The 11583-nt window shown below is 39.2% G+C and overlaps 2 protein-coding genes across 3 annotated transcripts; one reads left to right on the top strand and one right to left on the bottom strand.

The window, feature by feature from the left end:
* Positions 1–2547: 2547 nt before the first annotated feature.
* zbtb8os (zinc finger and BTB domain containing 8 opposite strand) lies at positions 2548–5789 on the bottom strand. 2 transcript variants are annotated; one of them, XM_084742067.1, is made up of 7 exons: positions 5588–5789; positions 5189–5213; positions 4965–5086; positions 4758–4840; positions 4011–4063; positions 3329–3365; positions 2548–3162 (listed from the first exon to the last, which is right to left on the bottom strand). In XM_084742067.1, the coding sequence occupies exons 1-7, from the start codon at positions 5709–5711 to the stop codon at positions 3076–3078; spliced, it is 531 nt and encodes a 176-aa protein (XP_084598193.1). In that variant the 5' UTR covers positions 5712–5789; the 3' UTR covers positions 2548–3075. The 2 variants fall into 2 exon arrangements, with proteins under 2 accessions (XP_084598193.1, XP_084598195.1); XM_084742069.1 differs by having other exon boundaries at positions 4758–4804; positions 5588–5722.
* A 7-nt stretch (positions 5790–5796) lies between these two features.
* Positions 5797–11288, top strand: LOC146310572 (histone-binding protein RBBP4). The gene is made up of 11 exons (XM_084742066.1): positions 5797–5964; positions 6617–6764; positions 6879–7024; positions 7378–7551; positions 7659–7774; positions 8461–8621; positions 8753–8879; positions 8985–9062; positions 10197–10331; positions 10428–10538; positions 10688–11288. The coding sequence occupies exons 1-11, from the start codon at positions 5949–5951 to the stop codon at positions 10748–10750; spliced, it is 1275 nt and encodes a 424-aa protein (XP_084598192.1). The 5' UTR covers positions 5797–5948; the 3' UTR covers positions 10751–11288.
* Positions 11289–11583: the final 295 nt, after the last annotated feature.

The raw sequence follows: 11583 nt of genomic DNA, 5'->3' as shown, positions 1-11583 counted from the left end.
TTCAAAACTAAAAAAAATCTAGCGAAGGGAGCTTAACATTTCACAGTTTTCTCAACTTTTGTTTTCAACAATGTGACAGTGTAATTCACTGTGTGAAAAGCCACTCAAGTTATGGTGAAAACAGACTTTACTGATGCTGGATGGAATTGAATTAATACATATGAGGAGCAACATTTTTGCCAAACTTTTTAGAAGACTGACTACTTCCACCCGTTTCTTCACTTTCCCTATTACACGTCTTTGCTAGTACAGGGGCTTGCAACCTTTACTTTGTAAACAGCTGTTAACATTATTCATTTCAATATAATTTGTTGTCAATTTGTTGTCAAAGCCACAAGAAGCCACTGAAGAGGGGAAAAAGAGCCACATGCTGGTCCGGGGGCCACAGGTTGCTGACCCCTGGTCAAACTCATCTACCACACATGCAGCCACTGTGTGTGGGGCCAAGCATGTTTACTAAAGCAGATATTTTCAAAGTGGGAAGCAGGCTTTCCCACGGGGCCTCCAAACAGTTTCAGTTTAGGCTCAGTGAATGTTGTTGTTGTTGATGTTACATTAGTTATCAAAAGGAGATTACATAGAATAACTTAAATGTGTGTGAGCTGATGAAAGGGATAGTTAAGAGATACAGTTGTTTTGGGGAATTTCCTCAATTTCCAAGTCAGAAACTAGTAAATGCCTCAGAACAGACCTTTATGTATTTATTTGCTGCTGTCCAAAGTTACATCAAATAGCATTATTAGGCGATCTTGGCTCGATTGTTGAGTGTCTGTAGAATCAAATAACACAACCATGATCCTATAGACTGGACGAAACCAGAGGGCATTTTCCAAGCTTTGTCTGAGGGCAGACTCACAGCCTTACACTCTGGACACATCTATGCCATTGTATTGGATCCAACACCTTCTCCACAATTGAAATGTATAACCTGGCTCACCAGTGCCTGAGGTCCGGGCCCCCCTTGGTAGGGCAACAAAAATCACAGGGGGTCCCCGGGGCTTTGTCTCCTCTGAGGTTGTCAAAATTAGATTTGCAGGTGTTAACTAAAATCACAATTTATACAGAAGTCTGGGGGAGGCTTAGCTTTCCATTGTTAGAAGTGTGTGTGTGTGTGTGGGGGGGGTGTCTTTATAGCTTTAGAAATGCCCTCTAGTGGCCAGTATTTTTTAATAAAGTTCATTGAAGTTACTCTACTCAGTTCTTTGAGTCACATCATACTGGACTCATGCATACAACAGAAATTATCATAAAACTTGAGAATGTTGAACATACGCTGACAAGACAATGCCCACTCAAGCCAAATTCAATTTAGATTAAATATACTTTTTACAGTTTCTGTATGCTCGCTGCTTTGTTGCTGTGTGTCTACATCATGAGGAACATATCTGTCTTCAGGATCATCCAGTGCCTCACATTAAAAATGTACTTTCATGTCAGCATTTCTAGCTTCATTGTTTTCTGTAATACGATTTTCTATTTCTCTCCTGTTCTGTAATAGCAGCAAGCACCAGATTTTCTACATCATAACCTAATTAACCTTCAAACATCAGTGAGAGTCAAGTTTCCATATAGGAGGAGCAGCTTTTCTTTTGCTGTGTAACCTTAAGAACTTGAGTATCCAGCTGCTGTCAGCTGCCCTGCAGTGCATTCTGCATGCAGCTGGTCAATGACAATACAGACTAATTGAACTTTATCATAAATACTGCTGCCTGCACCTTCTATCTTACATTTACATGCATGCGCTGTTTCCATTTATCACTGTAACCTGTTATCTGAGGGATTTATTCAGAGCAGCTTATGAGAATCTGTCTGAGATCATTCATTCAGTCGGCATTAAAAAAGAAGTCACAAGCCCAGACATGAACACCCTCTATTATGTAACGCACAAAAGTATTTCTTCTCATCTTACGTTCTGAACAGGATTTACTGTGATCTTGCTTGTCAGGTCTTATTGTTCTCCTCTGCCTGCCTTTGAGTTAAAACATGAGGGCACACACAGCTGGGCTTCTGTATGTGGATTAATGCTGGGTACAAGTTGTACATTCATGTATTATATCATAAAGGCACCATTAGAACCCGGTTCACGCTGGAATCCACTGGACAGAGTGGAAAATATGGTCAGTATAATAATGATTTAATGTCTTCAGTACAAATTTCAGTGAAACTTCTCTGATTAAAAGAAACGGCAGTGCTTTTCCTCCCATTCTAATTTGAGATAATGCTTTCATAATATGCATAATAATAATACTAGGCAAGGCTGTAATTTATGGTTGTACTCAGGCATTCAGCCAATGGAAACCTCCCTGCTATTCTTCTGTACTAACTCACTGGAGGCATTCTTCCTTTTAAGGTTACATATTCTAAAATTTAAATCCTTTGAACATGGACACACACCACAAAGTCTATCTTTAGTGCTCTATAAAAAGTAGAATTCAAGAAATTAAACCAAATCATCCATAGTGTAATTAACAGTGTGAGCAGGTTTAAACAATTCAAAGAGAAGAGTCCACGCATGATGGCATCCACAAACAATTCAAAATCAAGAAGCACTGGTAATCATTAAATCAATCCCACAGAAGAAAAATAAACATCTGTTGATTTATTTACAACAATTAATAAGGCATCAACACAATATCAAACTGATAAATAAGATGAAGAAGTTGCAAAAACATTTCAAGTAAAACTGGTTTGAGAAAATATTTAAAAACTGTGGTTCTGTGAGTTTTACTTTTCAATAATGTTATTTTATTTTCAGGCGACGTATTTTACATAAATATCATTGCCATTCCCGGAAGTCTCAATTATATTTAAGGCTTTATGATCGCTGAAATAATGCAACCTATAAGATGTCAGTGTCTTATAACTGTCAGAGAGCTCTTCCACTGTGCTGTGTGCACACATAATCACAGGAAATGTTGAGAAATGCTTCTGTTAGTGAACAGTTCACCCTACAAGTAGAAAACCAGATTTTACAAGTTAATCATCAGTACCTTAGGTAAAAAGGCCACTTAAATTGGCCTTGTAGGTATACCAGCTCCACTGAACCAGGAGTGTTGTCTGCCTCTGGAGATAGTGTCAGATATCAACAATAGCAAATATCTCTGGTTTCTCTTTATCGTGGATCTGCATTGCAGAGTATGTGATGGCTTTCACCTCAGTCCCCTGCATTAACAACACAAGACATAAAACTTAGAATAAACACGCTACAGTTGTGTATTTTTCGGTGTTCTTTTTGCACAATTCTTCTATAAGTGTATTGTACTTTTATTCCATAATTCTATTATACAGAATTATATTGAGAGTAAACAATCTTTCAGTGATAGCTTACCTGTGGATGTTTTTCCAGAGAGAATTCTTCACCCCAACTTTAATAAAATGAGAAAAAATTACCATGAGAGAGCAGCTTAAGGGACGTAAATACAGTAGAAACATAGAATAGTAATTGTAACCATTTATCTACACTATACTAAAATGTATAAATATACAAAAGCAATCATAAAAATATGTTTAAATAGCCAGTAGGTTCTGCGTGATGGGTCTTATGTACATAGTGTGTAAAGACAGCAGAAATCCTGTCAGATAAATCCAGTGCAATCAGTGGTGCAGATAAATGCACAGTTACCCCCTCTTGGTTACAGTGTTCATGTTCATGATCCACTTAAGATCTCATTGTACAATGATTCTACTCAGCTCCATGTTCCATGTATCTCCAGGGTGGAGTGGGTTGGCTTCTTTCTGATGTCCATAACAATTTCTACAGTTTTCTGTGTGGCAGCTTCATGGAATACCATCATTAAGTCTCATTAAAAACAACCGAAGAATCTCAATGCTCCAGGCTGCTTTAATGGTGCAAGCAAATGTTTTGGCTGCTCAAAGCATTTCCGGTCTCTAACATTTAATGAACTGCAAACACTTCATATATAAGAGGTTATTTTAGAAGGTTTTCAACATATAACCATCCCTGCTCTGCTATAAAACTCATGTTGCTGTGAAGACACTCCCAAACTTACCCAATGGAGCGGATCTTGAAGTGCATTCTGTCTATGTGCAAAACTTTGATTTCCTGGTGGACAGATGTGGCATACTCAATTAATAAACAAGATTTTTATATATTTTGTTCATCAAATAAGAATCTAAATACCTGTTATCTATTTACATTATGTAAATTATGCACAGTAATGTAAAATAACTCATTCAGCAAGCAAATGTGGCACATGTTGTTATGTGAGTCCTTTTCTGGACCATAGGCATCAAGAGGCTCATCATACAGCAGGCAAAGGGCAGGGAAACATCTGAATGGGTCAAAAGTCAATTGTAAGGACAGTCACTCATAGTTGTGCCTATGGTGAGTTGAAAGTCTTTATCCTAGGGGTCAACCAATTATCACCCACAAAATTTGGTTACACGCCACATATAATAGCCTAATTAAAGTACGCTTAAAGGCATTTCAATGAAGATTGTGTTGGAGTTCTAAATGTTGACACCCAGGACTTCATTTTACTTAAAATGTATACTGCTTTCAAATACTAATGATGGGTATCAGTATTAGCCTTGAACATATTGGTCGATCCCTACTTTGTACTGTGGAGCACCCATGTGGACAATTGGCGAGCTGGTAACTCCACAAAGAAAAGAGCAGGGCACAAATAAAACTATGGTTTTTCTTTAAGCAACACCATCAGATTCTTCCTGGATGTTTTTTTTTATAACAAAAAATGTCCAGCTATTCACAACCTACTACTGACCAACATACTCACCCTGGGAACAAAGAAGAGGTCTGCACTAAACTTGTATAACCAGTCATCTAGGAAGTGGAAAAGAAGAGATTCCATGTCTTCACCTTTAGAGAAGACAAAACATATGCAGTTTAGTTTCAGTGATGTGGAAGCAGCATGACTGATGCAGGTATAAAAAAAAAGATTGATTTGAGAAGTATTGAACAGACAAACTGTTTGCACTCTCACCCTCTGATTCCATGTCAACAGTGTCCAGCGGTTCCACTGTCTCTGTGTCCGTCATGTACCCAAACATGCCCATGGCACACTGCTCAAAGGCTTCCTCCAGTGAGTCTCCCCAGGAGTGAATTCTTGGAAGAGGGAGAGCCGAAAATATGAAAGTGATGAACATGGAACAACCGAGAAACGTGAGATCTGATGAACACTTTATGAGGATATCAAAACACACTCACTGTACATCTGCTGTGTGATCCAGGTCTGTAACAGTAAAACACAAATGTCATGGGTATGCTGTTAGAGCAACTTATACAGCTGGGAGTATATGATAATAGGAGAGACTGAGGACAATTGTAACTTTTTTCCAGATTAAACTTCTGTTATAGGAGAGGAAATGACCCTCTTCGACTAGGTCACACCCAATAAAGTTAAGAATTTGTTCTGTACCAATGTCAGGCAAGTTTAGCCATTTCAAAAGAAATACTTTAGGAGCAACTGTAACTTGGGGCAATTGTAACACATTTAAACTCATTAACACGACGTTACCTACAGTTAACTAACGTAACAACATTGTTAAACAAGTATACGTTAACAAGCTAAGCTAGCTAAATTATTTACCATAACTTAAGACTTACATTCATATTTCTTGTTGATTGGCGGGTATTTAGCCTTGGTAGCTAACTGTGCCTCTGTCAGGTCTAACGGACGGTCGTTCATTGTAGCTGTCACTTCTTTCAACGTTGTAAAAGATGATAACATTTGATCTTCACCATGTCGGTGTGTTACAAACTCTTACAACATGGATCGGAGGAAGAGGAGGATTTCCGGATGTAGCAATGACGACTTCCATGACGACTTCCTGTCGGTTTTGCGGAGGGCTGATTGGTCAGTCCTGTTCTATGGAGTTGGCGCCATCTCAATCCTCCGTGCTGCCTTCACAGCGCTTTCTCAAAGAATTGCTACTCTTGGCCAAATTAGCGATTTGATTACGACACAATGGCTGATAAAGACGGTATGTGTGTTCACTTTAATGGGTTAGCTGATTAAATAAGTATGTGTGTTTGACGGAAACTGTCAGTCGGGATGTACCGGTGGATGTTGGCGCGCCAGTCAGCATCTCCACTCATTGTTACACACCGGCCAACTAGCTGTTAGCTAAAGTTAGCTGCTAGTGGACTGACTTTACAGTACAGTGTTTTTAATTTACGACTGCTGGTTAATGTACAGTCACATATGAAATAATATATTGCTTTGGGTCTTCTCTAAGGGCCGGTTTAGGATTCTGAAGAAAGCTAGCTTCATAGATGTATATCTCATAGCAACGTGCTAACATTAGCTCGTCAGCAAAATCAACCTTGTTCACATTAATTTAACAAGAGAAAGATTGGGCTGGGTAAGATATGACTTTAGTCCAGTCCAGGCAAATCAGATGTTTCAAGATCCAATAGCTTTATTGCCAACTGTACAGTCACTGGACAGTACAAGTACATTGGAAATCTTGTGTACATTTTCCAACTAAAGGAGCAGCATAAATAAATACGCAATATATGCAGAAAGTATGCACTATGAATTATATATATATAAAAATCACCCTATGCTATATGACTCTGCCTTGACAGTCATAATCATTACATACCTTTGTGTGGTACATCTGACTTTTGCAGCTGCATTTGATGATGCTGTGGAGGAGAGGGTGATCAATGAGGAGTACAAGATCTGGAAGAAGAACACCCCTTTCCTCTATGACCTGGTCATGACTCATGCCCTGGAGTGGCCCAGCCTCACTGCCCAGTGGCTGCCAGATGTCACAAGGTTAGAGGACACCTGCTGCACATCAACATACGTCAAAAAACATGACATGAGCGAGGGATCAGATTTTTTTTTTTTTTTTTTATGAATGAATGAATTATATATATATTTTGACAGGCCAGAAGGGAAAGACTACAGTGTGCACAGGCTGGTCTTGGGGACACACACTTCTGATGAGCAGAACCACCTTGTAATTGCTAGTGTTCAGCTCCCAAATGATGATGCCCAGTTTGATGCGTCACACTACGACAGTGAGAAAGGAGGTGAGGGATAATGTGTGCATGGGTAAATTAGATAATACTAATATCCCTAGCTGCTTATTGCACAAAATAAATGGATTGATTGGTACTTCAGTTTATTTCAGTATTAAAATTCAAGTCATTTATGCAATCCAAGATTTTATATTTGAATATTGTGACTCAGTTCTTCTCAGTCAGTGAATAAAGTTGAATCTTGCTGAAATCTTTAATGCTTCAGAAACTCTAGGTATGTATTTTTGTTTTAGATTATATTTTTAGTTAGTAAAATGCAAGAAACCATACATGGATGCATACTTACTAGAACAGTTTTATTAAACAAGATCATTTTTATGTATCTGTTGTTGTTTTCATTTCAGAGTTTGGAGGCTTTGGGTCTGTAAGTGGGAAGATAGAGATTGAGATCAAGATCAACCATGAAGGAGAAGTGAACAGAGCCCGCTACATGCCCCAGAATCCCTGCATCATCGCCACCAAGACGCCCACCAGTGATGTGCTGGTCTTTGATTACACAAAGCACCCCTCCAAACCTGGTTAGGATTACAGCCAAAACACTTTTTAATGTGAAGTTTTCAAAACTCTACGACAAGTGTTGATTTTTGTGGCTTTTTTTTTTTTTTTTTTTTTAATAATAATATAGACCCTTCTGGAGAGTGCACCCCAGATCTGCGTCTCAGAGGCCACCAGAAGGAGGGCTATGGCCTCTCCTGGAACCCAAACCTCAGCGGCTGCCTGCTCAGTGCTTCTGATGACCATGTAAGCAAACCTGTTGCAAAATACATGAATTAGTCTACTCTAGTATTGTCTCTCTTCCTGTTTTAACCCATTCAACTAGGACCTTGTGTTTTCATGTAACTCATAATAAAGGTATATAGTTCAGATTATTAAAAGTAGAGTTGTATGAGGCACCTGTTGATAGTCGGTATACTACCTACAGTAGATACAGTTTGGGGAAGCAGCAGGAGTCCTGTTGTAAGAAGCTACACAATGTACCACTGTGGACGGGTTAGCAGTAAGAGATTATTTTCTTGATTAATAGGTGATTGGTCTAAAAAATGTCAGAATATGATGAAAAATGTCTGTCAGTGTTTCCCAAAGTGCATGATAATATCATCAAATGTTTTGTTTTGCCCACAAACTGGCGGTATTCAGTTTACTGTCATAAAGGAGTAAAGAAACCAAGAACTATTCACATTTAAGAAGCTGGAATCAGACAATTTTGACTTTTTCCCCCTTAAAAAATTACTCAAACTGATTAATCATTTATCAAAATAGTTAGCCATTAATTAATAATTGAATTATTGTTGCAGCTCTACTTTTCGTAACTATGTTTATCAAGTGGTATTTAGTTTTTTTAATTGTTAATTTATAATTCTCAATTTATATTATAATTATTATATAATTATTAATACCCTTTCTTACCTATCTCCTCTCTATTACAGACTATCTGCCTGTGGGACATCAGTACAGTGCCCAAGGAGGGAAAGATTGTAGATGCCAAGACCATCTTCACAGGCCACACTGCTGTCGTGGAGGATGTTTCCTGGCACTTGCTCCACGAGTCGCTGTTTGGCTCCGTGGCCGATGATCAGAAACTCATGATGTGAGCAAGTTAACAAACAAACAACAATAACAAAATTCAGTGGTCACTGTAATGACTCGTGAGACACAAAGTTGTTGTTCAGTTTCATTTTTTTCTTTTTAACAATGGTGCTTTTGTCTGTTTTGGCACAGCTGGGACACGCGGTCCAACAACACCTCCAAGCCCAGTCATGCAGTGGACGCCCACACCGCTGAGGTCAACTGCCTGTCTTTCAACCCATACAGCGAGTTCATCCTGGCCACTGGCTCCGCTGATAAGGTGGGTCAGCTCTTCCTCTGTGGGACTGTTGCTGTTCAGTGATGCAGGATCTGTCCTCATTTTGAACAAGCTGAATCAGTTGAAGCGGACTTCTTTTATTTTTAGACGGTGGCTCTTTGGGACCTGAGGAACCTGAAACTGAAGCTGCACTCATTTGAGTCTCACAAGGACGAGATCTTCCAGGTAAGAAAGGACACTCTGATCACTTTAATTCTTCTGAAATAGGTTATTCCAGAGTTTGGGTCGTCTTGTGTTACGTGGGCAAACAAAGTTGAGCTTCGACTACAGATGGCCAATGAAATCATAAGAAGAAACAGAAGAGCCTTTTTAAAAATTCAAGCTTAAGAATCACTATAGCTCATTAATGGGAAAATTCCTCACTTTTTATTTAGATGTCCAGTCAGTGCTGATGGTAAGCATAGTCAGTTGAATCAGCAGATTCCTCAGCTGCTATTATAACAGAGAAAGCTTAGTTCCCATCCTGCAGAAGCTGTTTTCCATCCTGCAGTAGCGTTGTCACAGTGATGTCGTTGGAGTGAAGAAAGAACTACAGTCTGTTTCAGCTTGAACTTTGAGTCTCCGCCACTGGGTAGCCAGGGAGCATCCTAGATAAGTGTTATTTGTCAGCAAACACATAAACATATAGTAACACAGATATCACATTGAATGCCTGTTGCTGTGATACATCAACATCGCCGCCATGTTGGACCAGGCAAGACTCGTCTGTGAACAAACATGTGAATGGCTGCTGTTAGATTCTTTAACCGATTTTAATGAATTATGTCACATCGAAGGGTTTATGATCAGTGTGGAGTAGGAAAAGAAGTTTTGTTTTTTTTTTTTACTCCATGCAGATCATGAACCCTTTAAAATAAAAACAACTCATTGAAAATGGTTGGAAAATGTAAATGTTATCATGCTTTTTGTCTCGAAAACCTGTAGCCTCACTGTTTACTTGTATTTATTTACAAACCAGTCTTTTCAGGACAGGATGTGGCAACAACACTGACATATGATCCGAAGGCCAATGTAGCATCTACATATATATGTCTGTGTTTTGGACAACAAATAATAGTTAAAGGTTTAGGGTGGTGATGCACATATGCCTAGCTTCTGATCACATGACCTCAACCATGTTGCAGTTGTTAACCGTGTGATTTGATTCAGAGAACCCCACTGTAAACAGGAGAACACTCACAGAACAAACAGGCAACAATCAACCAAATAATCAGACCAGTTTTAGTGTTGTTGACTGTTTTAGGTATATGAGGCACGTTGTCACAGAAATACTACATCTGTCCCATCTCTACCGAACAGGTTCAGTGGTCTCCTCATAACGAAACAATCCTGGCCTCCAGCGGCACAGACAGGAGGCTCAACGTGTGGGACCTCAGTAAGATTGGAGAGGAGCAGTCGCCAGAGGATGCTGAGGATGGCCCTCCTGAGCTGCTGGTCAGTTGGGACAAAACAGTTACTGTCGCTCTCTGTGGTTTCTAATTTAAGGTTAAGTCCTGTAGTAATCCCTCCTCCTGTTCTGTTTCGCTTCAGTTCATCCACGGAGGACACACAGCTAAGATCTCAGACTTCTCTTGGAACCCCAACGAGCCGTGGGTCATCTGCTCTGTATCAGAGGACAACATCATGCAAGTCTGGCAAATGGTAAGAGCTTTGTGTGAGTGCCAGAGGTTCAGGAAATCATGTGGAAATATAAATATAAAAAAAACAGCCTGGAGAGAATTTTAAAGTGCATTTATTAACACTGAATACCAGTTTACAGTGAATATACTTTGCAATTGTCTCTTATTCAGGCTGAAAATATCTACAACGACGAGGACCCAGAAGGTGCTGCAGATTCAGAGGTCCAGGCATGAGTCCAGTCTCCGCGTCTCTTCATCTGACCTGCTTGTCAAAAATGGATCCATTTTCCAGTGCTGGGTGCACAAACAGCGATGTCTTTTTAAAACTCACTTTGGACAGCAGTGATTTTGTAGAACATTAAAGAACAAAACGCTGCGCTGTCATCATATCTTGAAGTGTCCGGCATGAGTCCGTACTGGTCAGATTTTTAGATCTCTTAATTTTTTCAAACTTCCAGAACTCAACTCGTTCAACTCAACTGGCTTGTGATGAAACTATCGCAGGCGTGTCCATCAACGTTCAGGCTTGTTTTTGATGGTTTGATTTTCTTCATCTTGATTACTACTTACGCTGAAAACATTTCTACAAAGATCCATTTTTAATACAAATTGTACATACTGTAGGTGTTGCTTTATATTCATAGTATGAATTTTCCAGAACGCTTGTTTGTCACTTGTTTGTGTTTTCTTTCTTCTGCATTTTTTATTATTCTGTGCTGCATCTGATCTTTTGTGTACTTAAGTATATTCATAATAAAATATTTACAGTAAATCTGCTTGCTTTGTTTCTTGGCACAACAAGCCAGATGTTAACGTATGTAAGAGTACTCTCCTGTAAACTATGAATTGAGAGTAGTAGATAAGCTGGGAGAAGCAAATAAATTCTGTTTGAAAAGACATGTTTCACAGCAGCCATTTTGACATGAAATAGTAAACACAGGTGTTATCAATGATACTGATTGAGCTTCTGGCCCACTGCCCTGCATGTTTTAGATGTTTCTCTGCTCCAACACACCTGATTCAAATGATCAGGTTGTTGTCAGGCTTCTGCAGAGGCTTGATGACGA

This window comes from Lutjanus erythropterus, chromosome 18 (genome assembly GCF_056507025.1).
Source record: "Lutjanus erythropterus isolate fLutEry1 chromosome 18, fLutEry1.hap2, whole genome shotgun sequence".
In the NCBI taxonomy this organism is placed as follows: Eukaryota; Metazoa; Chordata; class Actinopteri; order Lutjaniformes; family Lutjanidae; genus Lutjanus; species Lutjanus erythropterus.
This window is presented reverse-complemented; position numbering and strand designations above follow the sequence as displayed.